This window comes from Centroberyx gerrardi, chromosome 7 (assembly GCF_048128805.1).
Source record: "Centroberyx gerrardi isolate f3 chromosome 7, fCenGer3.hap1.cur.20231027, whole genome shotgun sequence".
In the NCBI taxonomy this organism is placed as follows: domain Eukaryota; kingdom Metazoa; phylum Chordata; class Actinopteri; order Beryciformes; family Berycidae; genus Centroberyx; species Centroberyx gerrardi.
In genome coordinates this window covers 6,784,239-6,806,009 of record NC_136003.1, presented here as the reverse complement: position 1 = coordinate 6,806,009, position 21,771 = coordinate 6,784,239, and the positions used below count along the sequence as shown (strand labels likewise).

At 44.6% G+C, this 21,771-nt stretch overlaps 1 protein-coding gene across 2 annotated transcripts in view; it reads left to right on the top strand.

Moving 5' to 3' along the window:
* LOC139914990 (thyroid hormone receptor alpha-like) overlaps positions 1-20,207 on the top strand; it is a 55,521-nt gene extending 35,314 nt beyond the window's left edge. Inside the window, exons 1-8 of one of the 2 annotated variants that reach the window (XM_071903464.2) lie at positions 3,349-3,456; positions 6,808-6,869; positions 10,247-10,347; positions 12,933-13,080; positions 13,857-14,062; positions 16,350-16,496; positions 18,877-19,135; positions 19,957-20,207. In XM_071903464.2, coding sequence (XP_071759565.1) covers positions 3,425-3,456; positions 6,808-6,869; positions 10,247-10,347; positions 12,933-13,080; positions 13,857-14,062; positions 16,350-16,496; positions 18,877-19,135; positions 19,957-20,207 — 1,206 coding nt within the window. In that variant the 5' untranslated portion in view covers positions 3,349-3,424. Of the gene's footprint in view, positions 1-3,348; positions 3,457-6,807; positions 6,870-10,246; positions 10,348-12,932; positions 13,081-13,856; positions 14,063-16,349; positions 16,497-18,876; positions 19,136-19,956 lie in introns of those variants that run through there. The other variant, XM_078284500.1, reaches the window with a different exon arrangement.
* The last annotated feature ends 1,564 nt before the right edge of the window (positions 20,208-21,771 follow it).

Sequence of the window (21,771 nt, the reverse complement as noted above, 5' to 3'; positions counted from 1 at the left end):
ATCGAACCAACTTTTTTTGCATAAGCTTAGTCATAGTAATAAAACTGTCAGTGCTTTGGTTGAGGCCTGACAAAAGGATGACATTGTCAGTAAAAAGGAAGAGATGAGAGGAGGAAAAGGGTGGGTAAGAGGAGATAAAAGAGGAGAGGGCGAGGAGGCAACGAACAAAATATCCACCCTTTGAAAAAAGTGTCACTTTCTCTGAAAAAAATGATTGCTTGCATGTCTGTAAAACTCAGGCTCAAGTTATTCTTGAGTCCTTAAAAAAAGGAAGATACAGCAATGGTCTGCTAACTAGGGCCTGATCAATATACAATTTTTAGGTCCAATACCAATAAATGGGTGTATATTGCCCTATATGAAATCATATATATACATTTACAAGTTTCCCCCAGACTATAAGAAATTGATGTTTCCTTTTGCGTCAGGAAAATGTCAAATCAATTGAAGGCAAAATGATTTCAGTTCAACTCAACTTATGATTCTCAAAACAATTGTATAGGTCATCTTGTAGACCTGTAACCTACTAGGCTTCAGTACTGCCAGTCCAAGAGAGACAGGTAATGAAGGAAGCAGAGTTTTTCTGCATTTTCCCCAGTTAGGGAGCTCTGTTTGTCATCGTAAATGTTTCCCACAGTGCTGAATACCCGCTCACTGGGGACTGACGAAGGTGGTGGGGAAAGGCATTTCCTTGCCTGCATTGACAAGTGTTTAAAGCGGTCACTGTTGTGGCTCCACCACTCCAGGGGGTTGCCAGTCTTTCTGTCAATTACAGGCTGCCTCAAGTATCGCTCCATTTCTTCTTGGATTCCTTCAGGCACTGCTGGCTGGGTCTGTGAAGACGGCATGTTGTCATCGAAGCTGTCCAGCAGACTGCGGGCCTGTTCCTCCAAGCTTTGTCAGCACTGCCATCATGTGATAGTGTGGCAGTTGCCTATGCGCCGTGTACTTCTTCTTCAAGCTAGGCTGGTGCTTTGTTTTCATCTGTCAGGGGGCGATCTTTAAGTCAAGAAGACATGCGAGTACCACCTCTTTTCTTTCTTTGATTGTAGAGAATCTCTTCTCTTCTCCAGCATTGTTTCCTCATGGGCTGGATTCCCCTACTCTTGGGTCTTTTTAGCTCAAGCAGACGGGTCAGCACTCCCGCTGAGGGTACAATGCATGAGAGAGAAGGATCTACTCTGCTCATCTCCAGACTGATCTCTTCCAGCGGGCCCAAGGTGTCGACTAGGTTTGACGTTATGTCCCACTCCTCTGCAGATGGACATGTAAATTGACCGTAATCACTAGCACATGCAGTGAGAGCCCTCTTCTGCTCAAGTACCCTCTGCATCATATGCAAGATGGAGTTACACCATGTGGCCACAGCCTGAATGATGGGATGTAAGGGGACACCAAGCTCTTCCTGATGGTTGCAAGTGACTGACAGAGTGGTGGAACTGTGTGGCACACCCCTTAGTTTTGCAACCAAGTCCTCCACCACCCTCTGTGACTCTTAATCTGGAGAAGGTGTGCGTTGCAGCTCAAGTCAGGAATATTCATTAACCTCATGCCCTTAATCATGTTGGCACCACTGTCTCAAAGAACCAAAAGCACATGCTCGGTCTCAATTTCCCTCTTCTCCAATATAGTACATCTGTTTCATGTACTCACTAGTGTGGGTCTCGACCATCGCCTTGACATTCAAGACAATTTGTACTCTCGTCCAATTTTTGCCAATAAAGTCAGCGGTTAAGCTCCTAAGTGTCTCAGTAGATCCTGACCAGCAGTCTTGAAGAGCTTGAACCTTGGCTCTGCTTTGGACATCAGCCCTCTAAACCCATTATTCTCTACCACATTATAGGGGAGGTTATCGTGGCATCATCTCCATGGTGAGCTTGTCCATTTCTTTTGGTTTTGGGTCATTGCAGGATCACTAAGCTGTCTTGTCAATAAACTGTTTTAGGCTGGGCCGTTCTTTAGCCTGTGCTGTGGCCTCTTCATATTGTTCCTCATGTTTTTCCAATTGTGCCCACAAATTGGTGGTATACTGTAGCTTTAGTTGATCCTTGGATAGTCATTGCCTCACACATATTGCACTTAATCTCACCTGAGACTTTGGCAAAATAATCCCACACTTAAAAATTATTTCCAACCTCACTATTGATGGCGGATACCACTGCATGTCTCTGAGTTTGCTAGAGCCAAGATGGGGAGAGGCTAGGCGGACACAATTGCCATTCATTTAGCCACGCTGCTGACGGGTCTATGAATCAATCATGTTAATTGAATATCCAAAAGTAACTGGGGCCTTTTCAATTCCTGGTCGAGATTACACGTGCAGCCAAAATGGATCAGAATCCAGTCTAATCTAATAGATGAGACACCGAGCATCTCTGTATCCTCATAAGACTTCACTCAGCTGTACAAGGGGAACTGCGTCAGCCTGCTGTTATGTAATCGAGTTAGCATTAAAGCCTAAGTGAGTTTGGATGTGGAGAGGCAAAATTTGTTTCTTGTCTTCTCCTGGGAGACAAATGAAAGGAGCAAAAGTTCTTTTCAAAGAGAAAAATAGAAGAAAGGGAGAGGGGGAAGAGGGCATAAAGAGAAAGAGAGAGACAGGAGTAGAAATACAATCTCAGGAGGGATGGAGGGTGACAGAGATGGAGAGAGAGTGCTAGACAAATAGAGGGAGGTAGAACGAGCGAGAGCCAGACAAAAACAAAGAGACGAGAAAGAAGCAGCCGGGCAGTCGGGGGCTTTGATGTTAAAAAAAAAAGAAAAAAAAAGAGGGGCAGAAAGTGAGACAGAGAGTGGGCGGGGCCGTGCAAGGTAGACAAGAGTCGGGGCGAAATGTCCTGCGATGACGGAGACCGTGTCACCAGGGGAGGGATTACACATGACAACACAGACGGAGAAAGGTAGAGAGAGAGGGAGAGAGAGCAAGAGAGGAAGAGAAAGTGAAAGCTGGAAGGGGAGGGCCAGCATGTGGACGAGAGCAACAGGAAGAGAGAGAGGGAGGGAGGGAGCGAGAGAGGGAAATAAACAGTGGAGCCATTCCTCAGAACAGTCAGTCTGAGGCAGAGAGCTACTATCGCCTCACATAGCTCAGCTGATATCCACAGCCCTTCCACTCTTCTTCTACTCTACTTCGCTTCAAAGTCTCACTGCTCAGTGTGGGGAGTGGCTGAGGGTTTATAGAGGATTATAGATCAGCGAAGGCAGCGGCCATCCACACGCGCAGACCAGCATAGTCTGCTCTTGAAGAACTGGAACTACTGCTCGATCAGCCGGGGCAGCAACACCGTGTGTTTGCACCGAAACAAGACTTAATGAGACTTTTGTGTATAGACTAAACTAGGAAAGGGGATCTACTCCTCAAATGACAGAAGCCTCTGCTGCACTTCTACTGCGCGTCTATTGAAATTACTGCGAAGGGACAGACATGCATATCTTGCAGCCGTACTGCATCAACAGGTCGGTGTGTGTGTGTGTGTGTGTGTGTCGGTACATAAGTGTGTTCATCTGAGTTTGTGTGTGTCTGTTTGTGTGTGTTTGCGAGAGTGTGCATGCATGTATGTTGCAAGTGGGTGTGTACCACTGCTGGCATCCATGTTGCCTGCCGCATGTTTACGACAGATAACGCTAAAGCATTCTGAATTACAAAATGTGTGTGTGTGTGTGTGTGTGTTGAAAGCAGTTAGAAACAGCTGGCTGCCATTTGAAGCAGCTCGGGTTTTCAGCATCCTTCGTAATATTCATAATTTTCTCCCCACTGTTTTGAAACAAATGACATGAGCTTAATTATCCGCAAATCCGCATTTTCCAGTGATAATCACATTTATCTGAATCGCCCGGTCATTCACATGATTCTTGAAACACTCTTTATGAACTAATTTGCCGGCGACATGCTTTTAATTGCGTTTATTAGCATGGAAATCACCCCCAAATCGAACTTGGTGTAGTCTGTGTTCACTTCACTGAGGTTTCTGCTCATCGTGCCTTTTCAGCAGAGTGTGGGGGGTGTGTGTGTGTGTGACATCAGTCGTTCACGCACATTACTGATTTCATAGCCCTTGTTAAGTGAAGAACAACCCTCTTGTTGAAGCTCTCACCCCCAGCACATTATCTCTCAGCTGACACAGGTACAGACTGGCTCCTGTGTCTGGAAGAGCTGCTTTTAAAGGATCATTTGTTGCAATTGCAATACCACATATTTCTGGTGTTCTGGATTTGAGAAACACAGCACCTTAGTGTATTTATAGTGCTACCTATGGTACTGGATGCATGTCTGTTACGACTCATGCGCACAAAGCCGAAGAGTCATTTCAGATGCAAGATTGGACAGTTAACTTTTCGATCTTTGAGGTAGAAACAACAATCTACCTGTCTGCTAATCCCTCCCTAGTAAAAATCTGACCAAATCCCTCATTGAACCTGTTAGGTAAACATTGGAGGTCGGGACGGGACAATATATTGAAATTCAATATATCGCGATACAAAAATGTGACAATATGTATCGTGGGGCAGAAAAATGAATCGCGATATTAGCTCCATTTTATTCTGCTGTAGTAATCACAAATAAGATGGCTTGCCAATTATATTATTTACGCATTTTTAAATAGTTGTTTACATTCTAGCAAGCCAATGCCATTGCTAGAAAGGTTTGTGGCTCAGAAATCAGTCAGACTTTGTTGTTACTGAACTGTTATTTATTACATCGTATCGCGGTTGTATTGAATCGAAAGAGTTTATGACTGTGTGGAGCATACCAAAACTCAATATATGCACCTTTTTATTTGGGAAATAGTGTCTCCCCATGTTTAATGCTGATATGTCTTTATAATAGTTGATAGTTTCCCACCATGTCACTGGTAAGGCCATGTGCGCCACAATAAAATGAATCGGTTCGCTCGACCGTGAAGAGCAGCGAGAACTGAGAGAGACCTCACAGGGTTTTAGTTTGTTTTTGTTTTGTTTTTGTTTTTTTCGGGTGGAAGAGGAGAGTGGACTTGACAGCCAGAGAGAAAGAGGAGGAGGGAGGGAGGAGAGAGAGGTGGAGCTGGTGTGGTGCTTTCTGTTACCTAATACTGCTGATGGAAGTAAAGAGAGAGGGAGAGGAGAGAGAGGAGGTTGGGCAGAGATTTAGGGAAACCAGGAAAGACGGGGAGGAAGTTGAGGAAGTGGAGAGAGAGAGAGAGAGAGGAGAGGGGAGGGGAGGGGAGGGAGGGGGGTTGACCAAAGAGGGAAGGGAGGGAGACATGATGGAGGAGAGGGAAGATGGGTGGGAGGGGGGGAGAGTATGGTAATCCAAATCTGCCGGCAGGAGCTGATGCAGACTATCCTGCGAGAGTGAGAAAAGAGGAAGGATAGAGAATTATAGAAAGAGATAGGCGTAGGGAAAGCGATTGAAGGAATTATCTGTATCCGTGAGTGAGTGTGTGTGTGTGTACTATATGTATATGTATGTGTGTGTGTGAAAGAGACAGTGTTTGTGCATGCACAAGAGCCATTCGAGTAGGTATGATTCATTGAGCTTTTGAGTAATCGAAAGAGACACTTAAGGCATCGGTTATGCTACGGTCTGAATTATCTATATTTTCAAAGTGGGTTGTGTGATTGAAAGCAAAAAAAAAGAGGGGCATTCAGGCACAAGGCGAAGAGAAAATGGATTCAGAATGACAGTGGCAGAGAAAGAAGAGATCATATGGAGGGGGAAAATCGAAAGAGACTGAAACACCCTCCCCGGCGTAGCTGTTTTGGAGACTATTTATCTTCAGCCAACTTGAACTGTGCACACACACACACACACCACCAGCAAGTCCAGACACCGTTTGCCCCCAAAGTCCATTCGTCTCCCGCAGAGGACACCGACCATGGTTTCCTAATTTCCTCGTTTGTCAGTGTGGAATAGTTGGCTGCAGCTGAAAGATGAGTGCGATGATAGTGGTGATGCAAGGAAGCACAGTTGGGAAGTAAATGGATAAAAGGAAATGAATTGACTACACCATTAGTTGCAGTGTGATAGCGAAAAAGTTGTTGGAGAGTGAAGTAAAGTTTAAGTGGGTAGTTTTGTAATTGTGATTTGTATTAATTACTGTACAGAGATCCTTGGTGATTTGAATCCCATGCAAATCTGCCACGTCTGTAATTTGTAAAGCAAAACTTTTGGCACTAATTACCTTCCGTATTTTGGTGAAGAGAGACGTCCCCTGATAATACTAATTCCATGCAAATCGAATTCTCAATCTTTCTCCTGTCTTGAAAGATGGAGGCAACAGTGGAATCGATAGAGGAAGGTCTTTGATTTTTGATTTTCGGCGCAAACTTTGCTAAACCAGAAAGTGACCCAATACAATTGTATCCGGGGCACTGCTGATTTCATTATCCAGTACGGATGTGTATTCTTCATTAACTGCATAAGGTCCACTCATAGTACTGGTGCCATGGAAAAAAAAGGGCTAAAAAGATGAATGTATCTGGGAGACGAACAAAGACTATTATTTTTTATCATGGGTCTTTATGTGGCCTCTCATAAAATGAAAACAATTCAACCAGCAAGATGGATGTGGTCTAAGCTGTAATCTGTTGTGTTGTTGTTGTTCTGATAGCTGAGGAATTGATGATTAGTTACTATTATCCTGTATTAGATCAGATAGCATCATCCTTCATGATCTTTCATAATCCACTACCTCTGAGTGGTCAGTAGCAGGGGAAGATTATGACTCTGTTCGATGCGTTTTCATTACACTGTAATCACTCTATTTTCTCTATTTCTCCCTCTGTCTCTGTCTATCTCTCTCTTCCCCCCACCCCTCCCTCCCTCAGGTGGCCAGATGGGCCGAAGAGGAAGAGAAAGAACAGCCAGTGTTCGGTGAAGAGTATGTCTGGTAAGAATTTACCGTCTCCGCCTTCGCCTCTCTCCTTTTGTCAACACCAACATACCATCCCAACACAATTCGAAACAGGTTGCTTTTAAGGCGCCCAGTCTTTTGATGTGCTAAAGGTTTTAGCCGGCCTACAATGAAGCCTGTCGCTCTGTAGCTGGCTCCCCTGGGCTTAAAATAGCATCGCAGGTACCACTACTACGATCATCTCTCTCCATAATCTTTTTATATTTTGTAGGTACCCATGCATTGAAATTCCTTTTAAAAGCCCAAACAGGAGGGTTATTTTGAGTGCATCATTCATGGCAATAGACTCTCAAGGGAAAGCACTGTAATGCAGAACACACATTACACATAACCAAAAACACCAGTCTAAATTGCTCCAGTGTTGATTTACAGTTTCAAAATACATTTAGGACTCTTTTGGAGCCAACAATTGTATTGCAAAAAGCTCCCATGCTCAATTCAAGATGAAAAATGTCTCCTGTCCAATTAAATTAAGAGAAAGAAAGCCAGCAGTGGGGCGAACTTCGCATCACCAGTAGCGCTGTACTCAGAATTGATTCTTATGTGGGTCTTGAAAGCGGAACAGATGGCTCATGTAAAACGCCAATAGCAACTGGCCTAGGAGAATGGATGGCTTCACTTTTAACTGTAGAACAAAGCAGGACATATCGGTACGAGTTGCCTTGGTGCTGTTTTTGGTTTTGTCCGGCCAAAAATAAGTAAAACAAAAAAATCGCTGTATCTTTGAAAATCCATGATCACAATTTGGTTGTTTCTATTTGAAGTCGGGGTTAGGGCGGCTCAAATCACCTCAAGATGTTGCTGTTTACCATTTGCGTTTCCTTACACATCTTGAGTCCGAATGCGTAAACCATCGCTGGAAAAACTTACATTAACTTAGTAGGTCTGTACTGATAGATTCCTAAGACGAGCACTTTACCCCTCTTCTTTGAAATACATTTATTTATTTTTTTAGCTGAAAATTATAACAAGGTCTGGCTCGGCAACTAGGCCAGGAACTAACAACCGTGCCGCCTCCAAGAGCGCGGCCATTTGTTCTGAGTTGAATCCAGCGGAGAGGGAAAGCAGGCGATGACAGCGGACAGGAGCAAACGGCTTTCAGATGTCTGGCTCGGCACCGCGGCCTTTTTTTTCTGTGGCCACAGTAGTATGAGAGGAGATGAAAAATCCACTTAATAAATGCCCTCCCCTGGAGTGCGCTCAGTTCTGCCTGCTTTGCAGAAGCCTCTAAGCCTGCGTGTGTGAGTTCGCGAGCATCTGTGAGTGGGTTGGTGGCTCATGGGTGTACAGTATGTGTGTGTGTGTGTGCAGGTGGTGGGGGTGTGCAGGCATGTCCATGTATGTGTATGTATACATGGATTTGTGTGCTTATGTGTGCGTGCAAGCATGTCCATGTACTTTGAAAACTCTTAGGTGGGCATAAGCGTTTATTAGGTGAGGGAAAGCACTGTCTTAGAATGCCAAGATGACTGTCAGTCCTAGTGGGGCAGCATCACGGCTTCGACTTTAGTTATAAAACAAAAGAAAGAGAAATAAAGAAGATACTAAAGAAGAGACTAAAGTGTTACATAAAAAAAACAAGAGGCTCAAAACATCTCAAACATCTCACCTCAACGAGGCAAACACAAGAAACGGTCATGATAGGGGTGGGTGATAATTCAGTATTATCGTTTATCGTCTTTCAGTGGAGTCGTATCGTGATGATATTCAATATTATCGTTTATCGTCTTTCAGTGGAGTCGTATCGTGGTGATATTGTGATATCGTGATGCACAATTCAATATTATCATTTATCGTCTTTCAGTGGAATTTTATCCTTGTGATATCGTGACACACAATTCTGTTATATGATTTGAGGATAACAACCAAATTTTATTTAAAAACTTTTTTTTGGTTTGACATCACAGTGGCTCCGGCAGCTGTAATCCTGTACGCACCGTGCATACATTTTTGTTATGATTTTGTTCGTTTTTTGTTTTTTTTAACATTCTATCTTGAAAATAAAATTGTGACAACAGCAGATCCTGTCTTTGGATTCTTTTTCTATTGAATAATGTGCTTGAGAATGCAGAATGAACTTCAAATAGGTAGGAATACTATTTCATTTTATTTTCTCATCTGGCTTTTCGGATTGTTTATTGTAGCAGCTTGGTTTGGTCTTGCTGTTGCATATTGTTGTTACTATCTTTAGGCCTAACTGTACTTATGATGATGCTGCTAAATGAGGGAATCCGTTGCTTTTGCGCTTAATGCCGACTTTTATTGCACGTTTCTCTGGGCTATTTGTAGCCTATTATTTAGCTGGCTGTTGTTGTTTTTCAGGCCTGTTGGCTGGTCTTTGAAATGCGTGCGGTAGGCTAATCAGAGTTTTATGGTGGTGTTGTATCGGTAACGTTAGTGCAAAAAAACATGAATCAATCTCTCTCTCTCTTGCTCGCTCACTCGCTCGCTGAGTAGACTGCGTATGTACGTGCATGGGAACCTAGACGTTAAAGGTAGCCTACAAGCGGGCGGGCGGTTCTTGTGCGTACTATGAAATAGAATCCTGCCGGCGCCATGTGACATCACACCAATATACCATATTGATATTGATTTCAACCATATCGCCCAGCCCTAAGTCAAGATGACTAACAAAAATGTTGCAGTTGAATAACAAAACAAAGCGCACCAAGGCAGAAACGAATCACATGGATAACAAGAAAAGCAACTACATTTCCCTTGTTTGACATGACTGATGGCGTTAGTATGTGGACATGAAGTCTAGTTATGTGAATATGACTGTAAATCCTCATATGCGGGCATGATGCCATGTATGCAGACATGACTGCCGGTCCTGTATGTGTTCCATCCTGTGTCATTGTCTGTTGGGGCTCGATGCACAGGAGCTTTACTGAGGCACCTGTGATAACACTTAGCCCCCTCCTCCTCCTACTCCTCCTCCTTCACCTCCTCCTCCCTCTGCTCCCCTCTTTCATTTCATCGCCTGCTCCATCCCTTCCTCCTACTCATCTTCCTCCTGCACTTCATCTCCTCCTTTCTCCTCATCCTCCTCCTCTGGTCTTCCTGTCCTCCCTCCTCCTCCTCCACTGCTCCCCGCCTCCCCATCTGCTTCCCCTTCGTCTACGTCCGCCTCCCGTTCTCCCTCTTCTTCCAAACGTCCCTTTCTCACGCCTTCCTCGTCTTCCTTCTTCCTTCCTGAAATCCTCCCCCTCACCTGTCGTCCTCACTTCCTCCCCCTCCCCCTCCCCCTCGCCTGTACTTCCCATTTGACCCTGCTCCTCCTCCTCATTCCATCCTGTCCTCCTCCTCAACCTCCTCCTCCTCTCCTATAGCTCTTAGCGTCTCTGTTCCAGGGTACATCCCCAGCTACCTGGAGAAGGATGAGCCGTGCGTGGTGTGTGGGGACAAGGCGACGGGGTACCACTACCGCTGCATCACCTGCGAGGGCTGCAAGGTACAGTAGGACACCTCCCACGCATTAATATGGGCTTAACACTACAGGACAGGACAGAGCACAGCGGAAGAGAGTAGAAATCAACCAAGAAGTGGTGATGTGACCAGATGTGGTTTAGCGTGACGTGACGTGACGTGACGTGACGTGACGTGACGTGACGTGACGTGACGTGACGTGACGTGACGTGACGTGACGTGACGTGACGTGACGTGACGTGACGTGACGTGACGTGACGTGACGTGACGTAATGTTACCTGTTGTGGCGTAATATGACATGACCTCACATGGTGTGACGTGGTGTGACATGACGTGGTGTGACATGACATGACGTGACGTGACCTGATGTGACATGATGTGACGTGGCATGGCGTAATGTGACATGGCGTGGCGTTACCTGACCTGGAGTGATATGATATGATGTGACGTGGCTTGATGTAGTGTGATGTGGCATAACCTGACCTAGCGTGACCTGCCGTGGCATGACAAGACGAGACGATGTAATTCAAACAACTGGTTAGCCGTGGCTAATTTCTTACTCAACAACAAAAGGCTTGGCAAGTGTTTTTTTCAAGGCTTCGTATTCATCAGGGTGGAGATGCACATTTACAGTTATCATTAAATACCTCAGAATATCAAGCGCTGGTTAGAGCAGGAATAATTCTACATGCAGAAATAAAAGTATTCTACAGTGGCTTCAGTGGCTTGTTTCACTACCTTCAGGTCTTCAGGTGTTCAGAGAAACAAGAAGTCATTTGAGCAAACAATAGGTTGACAAACCTGTAGGGGAAGTGTCTTGTTTGCTGTAATGCGCTTGTTGTAGCTCTAAAGAACCATCCAACATGTGAAAGCAATGGAATGGTTATGACGGAATATGTTCTGTAGGTCAGGACTCAAAATGATGGATCATTTTATGACAAGATTATTATTAATATTTGAATTTTGATATACAGTACACATCTGATTAGTTCTATCTGATTTCTATCTGTTTTCAAAACAGAACAATGAACACCAAGCAACATTTCCATTTTATTGCTGTTGTTTCCACAGTTGATGTGTGGTGGCTTTAACTCACCAGCCTTTGCATAGAAACATGAAGTCACAACATCAACCCCAAGATAGAATTAATCAAGCGCTGCCCAGGTTATATCAATTGGACATGTGTTCAACAGCTGCACTATTTGTTGTATTGGCCCGGCTGACTCAGTTTTTCCTGATCCAATTAACCAATTAAAGGCTACAACAGCTCCCTTGTATTCAACAGAATGGAATGTGTTGGCTTGTCATGTTCAACCTTTATTTAACCAGGTATCCCAATTACAGCAAAATACCGCCATTATTAAGTTGCGTTGTTTTCCTCATCGTTAAAATGTCCTACCTCTGATGTGTAATTCAGAGATGCGTTGCAATTTGCTGCTTTTAAGGTCCCATTCACTTGTAAATTACATCAGTCTGAGCTGAGTTTTTTATTAATAGAAATGGCTTGCCTGCTCGTTTCGGGCAATTACGTTGCTAACTGGCAGCGAGTTCTCAGATAAGTGGTTTTAGAATCAATGCACTCATCAGGATTATAGTGACCGCTTCAATTGATAGCTGTAACCTGATTTTAAATGTTGCGTGTATAAACACACACACACACACCGCCCCCTCTTCCACCCAGGACATGAAACACATTTGATGAAACTCTTCGACTCTTTTTTTTTTATGCTTTGTTGCTTACTGTAAAGTGTCATCCAGGAATTAAGCCAAAATACGAAACACAACAGTATATTCCTTTTTAAAAATAATTTCACATGTACTGTACCGTATAGCGATGACCTGGCAGAAGGCCTCCTGATGGGCAGGTGTTGGGGTTGGCAGCTACTGAACAGAGGTCTATTATCCAGCGATTAGAGTCCTGTAGAGCAGCCTACCCACGGCCTCTAAGAATGGCTCGAGTTGTTCCAGGTAGCGCTGTAGTCCTGTTCCCGGTAGAGCTAAATGCCCTGTTCACACTGGAAATGTGACAAATCGCACCGCATTTACACAGGAATGGAATGGGAATGGAAACGTGGCCTACAAGCTTACAGTCTTTTATTGTCTTTTTCAGTTGAACTTTTTCAATCTCAAGCAACATGGCATAACAATATTTGGCACCAATCTCTTACATTTCCTCTGGCCAGCCAAGTCTTTAAAAGATACTACTGTAAGGTGATTTGTATGAAAGCGTCCCCTGAATTTCATATATAAAAGTTGCTATTGAGAGCGTTTCAGGCCGCCATGCCATCGCACAACGTTTCATACTAAACCATTTTTGGCATGCAGGTCGCAGCCACCAGCCTGCCATGTGATGTGACCCATTTAATAGACTTGTTTGATGCTAATTAAAACGCAAGAACATTTCATTGGTGGATTTAATTTTGTGGCTATGCAGCTTCATATTTCATTTAAATACTGAATGCTCTCTCTGTTTCTCCCACTCTGTTTCTCTTCCACCTTGTCTTTCTCTCTGTCTCTCTCTCTCTCTTTTGCTGTCTTTATTGTGCTATTCCTGTCCTTCTCTCTCTTTCTCTCGGTCCCTCTCTCTCCCTTTCTCTCCCTCTCTCCAGGGTTTCTTCCGCAGAACCATCCAGAAGAACCTCCACCCGTCCTACTCCTGTAAATACGAAGGCTGCTGCATCATTGACAAGATCACCCGCAACCAGTGCCAGCTATGCCGCTTCAAGAAGTGCATCTCCGTGGGCATGGCCATGGACTGTGAGTCATTACAAGCCTATTGCATCTTCTGCTTTGTCACTTTGTTCAAAAACACTATACTATGTACAGCAAAATATGAGAAGTAGCAGTTAAAGGAATGCAATACTCATGTGGTAAAAAATGATGATAGCTAAACAATGTGCACATTGTTTTTGCTTTAACACAGTTGAGGTTTCTGTTGTATTCACAGCTGTAAACACAGATTTCCTGTCTGTGTTATTCTTGTGTAAGCAACAAGTCCATGCAAGAGCACCGCCTCTTCGTTAATGAGATGACCAATGGACTTTTCATTACAGTTGCTCACACACACAGTCGCACACACATTAGTGTTCCTTCTCTAATTTTACATCGGGGAATAGTATTAATTTCGCTCTCCATCTGTTCCTGTGGATAAAGGAAATGATTTCCTTGAGGATATTTTGATGAAAACACAAACTCAGAACATCTGGACTACTGCACTTGGGCTAAATTATGGTGTTATTTTTAATTTCACATTTTCTCTAGCAGCGGTGGTACTATGGCGGAGCCTCGCTGATGATTAAACACAGAAGAAACTTTGGACATGCCTAATGAACCACACACACGCACATAGAAACTTCCTCCCCCCCTCCAGCCAATAGAGGCTTTGCTGTTGCGTCACAAGTCCACTGGAGAATCAGCTATACACAAATAATGGCTAAATATGTAACAACAGAACAAGAAAAAGACAGATATCTGACAAAGATTGTTATGGCGTGGGCGTAAGTCTCATCCCCCTCCCTCCCCTCCCCTCCCAGTGGTGCTGGACGACTCGAAGCGCGTGGCGAAGCGCCGCCTGATCGAGGAGAATCGCGAGAAGCGGAAGAAGGAGGAGATGGTGAAGACACTGCAGACGCGGCCGGAGCCCAGCAGCACCGAGTGGGAGCTGATCAAGATGGTGACGGAGGCCCACCGGCACACCAACGCCCAGGGCTCCAGCTGGAAGCAGAAGCGCAAGTTCCTGGTGAGGGAGCCTCGCTTTGTGTTTCATTTGGTCTATCTCTTTTATCTGTTTGTGTTTACTCTATCTATAGAATATCTATCTATATTCTGTATTTAGCAGTGGTCTTTAACAGTTAATGTCAAGATGGACAGCTGAAAGTGAGACGCTACACAAGTTTTCTGTCCATTCAATAACTGTCCTCCAACATTCTCGCCAAAAAAATGGCAAAATAATCTGACATCCCATCACCTTGCCATTGTTAAATACATTTTGAAAGCACTTAGTTGCCATAGAAACTGGTTCAATGCCACTTGCAACAGTTAACTTGATGTTTTACAAAGTTTTACATGATACGCTGGAAACAGAAAGTAAGGGTGGAAGAACTATAGTTTAAGTCAGATGGGGCTTCCACAGTCTGACTTATATATTCTGCCAGTCTCTTTTTATATTCGTTATATAGACTACAGTTCTCTATAACTGAATCATCATCAGTAATTTGACCCAAATAGAAATTGAAATAGGTTTGACATTGTTGATTGTTGTAATTGTTATGTTAGTGTATTTTTTTTAATGGCCAACATCAGGCTACTGTTAGGGTTTTCAGCATGTAAGCCCTCATCAGAGTAGTTCAGATACCACTAACTGGTTGTAATCACACTTTGATATTCATTAATTCATTTTCTAACTCCAGCATTCATACAGTAGTTGATTCTTTCACTTTAAGTACCTCATCATTCCATGCATCTCCATACTATACGTCTATAGCAGCATTTCCAGTTCAAAAGAAGAAAATCAGTCTTCAATCTTTTTGAAAGAAAAGAAAAAAAAAGTTTTGAGCGCACTCATTTTCCTCAGCAACTTTGCCCACCGCCATCCCCAGTGTTCGGTGCCACATGCAGGCGCACATGTCTGCGCCGCCGATGATTACCTTGATGCAAAGGTCAGATGACAGTTGCCAGGCAACCGTCACATGCAGGCAAAGACAGAGGTCGAGTGAGCGGGATCCAGTTTTTGAGGGATTGTTGAAAAATCGACCGGAGGGCCGGCTGATTTGAGGTGAACAGAGGAGTGAAGGACACCCAAGAGAGAGAAGCAGACTCTGGACGCCATATTTGGCATCAGGATTATATTTGGCAGCCAATGAGACAGCAGTAGAGCCTGTCAAAAGGGCCGGCTGGCCCAATCACAGCCCAGATACTCTCTGTTGTTACAGCAACTTCAGTGCTGTGCTTTTGATTGGCTGTGATCTGTTAAAGCCGAACTTTGCAATGTTGCATCATAGGAAAAAGTCTTTGTTGTGAGAATTCAGCTCAGAAAACATTTAAATTGCATTCAGTATGCCAAAGACAGAAAAAAACAGGGATTACAACACAGCTACTTTAAAAAAAAAATCATAGGAAAAAAAACAAAAGCCACACTGTTTCCTACTGCATCATTTTTTCAGAGCAAAAGTTTCCTAAACTCATGGAAAAATAAGACACATTTCACAAGCCAGTTTTCCTAAGAATCATAATCAATAAGCGTGTTACATAACATGCTACAAACAAGTTATTTTTAATTTCTTCAGATTTTTTTACGTCTTTGTCTTTAGCTTAATATCCTACTGACAACACCCTCATTTTCCCTCCGGTGATGACTAAAGTGTCTCTTTCTATCTGCTGCTTTGCCTCAAGATGTTTCCTGCCTGTTACGGTTTTATAGGTTCCCATTGTGTCAAAGCAGGATAGAGCTTAGCTGCTTAGCTGCGGATGGAAACACGTTCACCGCGGGCAACATTTTCCCAGTCCTAACCCTAACCCCAGTTAGACAACCTCTTACTTCTCCGTGAGTCTCTGACGTGAGAAAGTCAACAAGTCATCTAACTAACTTTACATTACCCTATTCAGCTCATGTGATGCCCAGCCCAAACACAGAGAAGAATTTTAACCTCTAAATTACTCTACTCCCCTGTGTACTATCTCTGTCTTTTTATAGATCAGTGGGTTTTAAATTGGTTGCAGGCCTGTTTCTGTTGGGTGTTTTACAATCTTTTATTGAGCATAGCCTCCAGTACGAGACTGTGTACAGTATGCTCAGTTCCCAAGTTAAAAACTGTGCATACACACCACCAGCAACCCGAGGAACCAGTCAAACCAGTTCATTTTTTTTCCTAAACACAGAAAACATCAGCCAGTGTTACCGCGGGAAAACTCCACGCAACACAACGCCATCAGTGCATTCCCTCATTGGCTGATGGCTGAAGTGGAGCTTCCAGCATGCATCTGTCCTCTAGATGGTTAACTTTACTCTTGTTGTGTGTTGTTTCCAGCCAGAGGATATCGGCCAGGGTCCGCTGGCGCCCACCCCCGATGGAGACAAGGTGGACCTGGAGGCCTTCAGCGAGTTCACCAAGATCGTCACCCCCGCCATCACCCGTGTCGTCGACTTCGCCAAGAAGTTGCCCATGTTCTCAGAGGTGGGTTCAGCGAGAGGTGTGTGTGTGTGTGTGTGTGTGTGTGTGTGTGTGTGTGTGTGTGTGTGTGTGTGTGCGTGCGCGTGCGTGTGTGTGTATGTGAACTATTAAAAAACAGGCTGCTGGGAGGCGTAAAAATGTGGTTAATAGACCTTACACAAGGCATACAATGTGATTTCTGTGCACATTAATTTAGATCAAAGCCTTGTTAACCTTAAATAACATAAATGGATTATTTCATTGTACGTATATGTGTCTTCCAAAGTGATCCTCTCTCGTGCTTTTGTGCAATTAAGTGTGTGTGAGAGTGAGAGAGAGAGAGAGTCCCCATACTTCACATACTTCATATACTGATCTGCAGACTGGGTTTAAAATAAAAACAGGTAACAATACACACAATATTGTACAATGTTGTTTTAAACTTCCTCTTAATTTGTGGGTTCCAACTGCTCATCAGTTTTGGTACATGGTAGTGACATGTAACACATGGATGCTTTCATCCCAAGCGCCTTACAGTATCATTAGTACTCACATTTTTAGTATGCTGTATTATTTTTGCTGTACCTGATACCAAGTACAGTAAAAGTTTTCATGAACTGGGTATAGGCTGAATCACTTTTGGCGATAGAGCATAGCAAAACGGACATTACTTTATATAAAAATATTGCCAATTAGTGGTGTTAGTGTCGTGCTCAGAGACCTCAGAGAACAATCTTCATTTTCAAAACTGAAAATCCCCCCCTAGGATCCGCAGTTGCATGTCAGCTGTGTCCTCGTTAATTCCAGGCTCGTCTGACGAGTCATGCTGCTTGTCAGCCGCAATTACACTAAATAATAATCATCTCCTTCCCCCGTGATGCTCTCTCTTTCTCTCTCTCTCTCTCTCTCTCTTTCTCTCCCTCCCGTCTGTGGATGACGGATGACTCCCCACTCACTGATACCGCTCTGCACTCTACAGTAAATGAGCGGAAGCGATCTGTGTCTGTGCGTGTCTGTGCGTGTGTGTGCGTGCATGCATGTGTGTGAGTGCAGTGTCTGAGTGCAGTTTTCATGCATATTGTAGTGGGTCTACAGTTACATAAACCACGGCGAGGGATTTGTTGCAAGTACAAAATGATAACCCTTTCACTCTGAGGCAGCACTCAAAGATAACAATGCTGGAAGATATGATACTGCTCTGATGCATTTCATACGTCTTCCTGTCTTCAATTTTGCCTTTTTTTCTTTGCTTTTTGCAATAGTTGACAGCTGTGATTGTGTCACACGTATAGAAAATATGAAATGGCCCTGGGATCAAGCCACACTCAGGACATTACAGTGGAAATACATGGGCATCATTGGGGAAATAATCGGACCGGTTGGAGATTTGAAGCTTTTCTAGGACACTTGTCATTTATCTCAATCCGTCAAGGCTCAAGGCTGGGTTTATATTATCAGCTAACACCCGTGGTTCTCAACCCAAGTCCTGGGGACCCAGAGTACTGCTGGTGTTCTATCCTTCCAGGTAGTTAATTGTAGCTAATTGCATTCACTTTGAATCCCAGGTGTAAATCAGTCCCTGATTAGATGGCTGGAATGAAAACCAGTTCTTGTGCATTCTTGTACCCTCCATGACGCATTTGACACAATATCAAACAACTGAAGCATGACTCCAAAACAAAAGAATGCGAGGACGGAGGACAGATAAAGATCCTGGAATCTTCACGTGTGCAACGTCAAGCACACAGCCCATCTCAAACTGTAAGGATGCTTCTCTGTGCTTGGGAAGATCGTTCTCCACAAGGACAAAAGTATCGACTTGGCATTCTCGGATTTCGCCCAGGATTGAGAACCACTGGCTTACACAGATGAATGCATATAACTAGCCCAGGGGTCTCTAACCGTGAGCCATAGAGGGCCGAGAGTATGCAGGTTTTCATTCCAACCAAATGCTACACCAGGTAATGTCGCTGATCAGCACAACTTCAACCAGAGAGGAGGAACTAATCAGTGAAATCACCTGGTGTAATCTGCAGTTTGAATGAAAACCGCATACTCTCGGCTAGTCCATATTCGTCAATACACTGTAATGATCTCGATATTGTACTCCAATCTTAACACGGTGTGTATGGATGCCTTTAAATATGTGTATCTCACAATGCTGGGTTATTACTCGTCAACACTGCATATGAAGGGTTTTGTTCCAAAAAACAAACCATTTTGGAAAAATTGTGCTACCTGGAATTCATTGGTTCATACATTAATTTCACAGACACAGATGATTCTATCCTCAAAAATGAACTACTTTTGTTCAGTTCAGTAATGTGTTGCAGTTGCGGTCAACTTATTACTCCCCATGTCAATATTCATGCATGCATATTATTCACCGATCTCGTTTCCCCAGCTGCCTTGCGAAGACCAGATCATCCTGCTGAAGGGCTGCTGCATGGAGATCATGTCGCTGCGCGCCGCCGTGCGCTACGACCCCGAGAGCGAGACACTGACGCTGAGCGGGGAGATGGCGGTGAAGCGCGAGCAGCTGAAGAACGGCGGCCTGGGCGTGGTGTCGGACGCCATCTTCGACCTGGGCAAGAGCCTGGCGCAGTTCAACCTGGACGACTCGGAGGTGGCGCTGATGCAGGCCGTGCTGCTCATGAGCTCTGGTGAGGAAACAAGTTACGTATTATATATGTGTATCAGTTTTTACGAGGTTTAAAGGATAAGGCTGGTGTTTTTTAATGCATTTCTTACCATCAACAAATACTATGAAAATAACAAAATCAGCAATGAATTTGTTTTGCCAACAAGTCTCGTCCATGTAGCCGGTGCCCAATGAAGCCATGTCCCAGCAGCCATAGAACTCCATTGTATTAAAAAAACGATTAAAAACACGTCAAAGAGCCATGCCATTGCTCTGCAGCACATTTCATCATCGCGATGCACCGGGCCGGCCGACTTTTTCCTCAAACAACTTAATAAGCCAGCTGTAAACACGTTTGCGATCTCAGGAAAGCAGTTCTGTAGCACCGAAAATAGTCCCCGGCGTAATGAAGAATTTGTTCCCATTTGAATTTGATTTGGTAATAACTACAACAGCCTGACTTTTCATGGTAACAGTTAGCGATTTTTAAAATTGAAACTATGTCTTTGTGAGCTGTATTTCAAGGTTTTTAGCTTACAGTTGGAGCCAATGACTTCCGGATTGACGGCTAAAAACGGTACGTGGGAAGTCAGAAAGTAACGGGAGTAGAGCAAACGCATTGTTGATTGTGTTATTTTCATAGGATTTGTTGACGGTAAGCAATGCATTAAAAAACACCAGCCTTATCCTTTAAGGATACATGAAATGATATGCCTTCATATCAGAATCGGGCCAACCTCATAGCCCCGCCCTATGTGCTTCCATAATAGACCCAAGTGGAAGCGCTGTATAAATGTAACGGTAAATCTCTCTCTTCCCCCCCCACCCCCCCTCCCCACCAAGACCGCTCGGGGCTGACCAGCGTGGAGAAGATCGAGCAGTGCCAGGAGACCTACCTGCTGGCGTTCGAGCACTACATCAACTACCGCAAGCACAACATTCCCCACTTCTGGCCCAAGCTGCTGATGAAGGTGACGGACCTGCGCATGATCGGCGCGTGCCACGCCAGCCGCTTCCTGCACATGAAGGTGGAGTGTCCCAATGAACTCTTCCCTCCGCTCTTCCTGGAGGTCTTCGAGGAGCAGGAAGTGTGACTTTAAAAAAAGAACACACACGCATCGCAAACCTTGACACCCCCCCCCCCCCCCCCCCCCCCCTAAAAGAACCCTCGACATGGAAAGCAGTGGAGAGAAAGCGGCGCGGGGTTTGGAGGCGGAGGAGGAAGTGAAGACAAGAAAAGAAAAACAGAGGACAGGATTTTTTCAGGGGGAACGACATCCTGTATACTTTGTTTTTGTCCGACACGACGACCAACCACCTGCCACCAGCACCGACTCTCACACACACACACACACACGCTGATCATCACCAGAGAGAATCACATTGACAATCTGGTGATCTGTGTGTTTCCTTTGACGCTACATGTCTGCCCGCCTGCTTCCGCGTGGCGCCTCCTGCCTGTTGGCGGTGTTCACTGCAGGCCTCAGCGGGAAGTGTGCGCCCAACGGGTGTGTGTGCGGTCCACTGCTACGCCATTACACCCCACTAGGCAGGCAGGCAAACACTCAGGAGCGAGTTAGACGAATGATAAATAGTTGCGGAGGGCAGCATCCTGAGAGGCGCACATGCATCCATGCATACACAGAGAGTCGTAAACATTCATAGATTCCATGCGCACTGCCATGATTATATACTTATATGCAAACACACACGAAACCCCCATCATAAACGCAAGGTTTGCTCCTCCCTATCACGTCATTCTGGGCCTCCGAATTCGGCCGGACAGACAGCTGTACTCTCTCTCTCCCCCAGACATAACGCACCAATCGAGTTGCTTGGTTATGTGTCTGTGGCCCCCTCACACCCCTCCTCCATCCTCCAATGGGCACCGCCCGGCTCCTGAGCGAACACAGACCGATTTCTGCTGAAAAAAGGTCAAAAGCACACGCAGTCGTCCGTAAGGCCGCGGACGTAATCTGACAAACGTGTGGCGGCTCCCTCTTTGTTTTTTCCTCCCCCTTTCTGTGATGGACTCCTCCATCCAGGCATGCAGCCCAATCCTCCGTGAGTCCTTGTCAACCTACCCCCCCCCCCCCCCCCCCCCCACCACATACTGACCGTCACACACACACACACACATACAAGTGGACAGATAAACACACACACACTCATATGCACACAGCACATACCCCGACACTTTTACCTCATACCATTTAAAATGTATTTCTCTTTTCACCCCTTTGTTTTATGGGTGCTTATTTTATCAGAAAGCATGCATCCATGCCGTCTGAATCACCTGTTGTCCCTCAATTAGCCATGTACCTCTTTAGCAGTGTTGGGGAAAGTCATTAGTTACTTCATTACCTACCTTAAAAAATAACTACTTACGTTACAGAGTTACTCCAACAAAAATGAACCGGATATTTAAGAAAAATATAAGACATTCTAATTTTAAAAAATTTGTATTGTTAGTGTGTTACCCCCAACACTGCTCTCTACAGCCATATAGTTACACACACACCATTCTACCTGCATACATGCGTACCTCTGTCAACACCTGTACAATTACCACACATACTATGCTTACATAGACATGCATACCGTGCGTACACACTCATACGTACCTGTGTGTGTGTGTGTATATATCGTATACCTCTC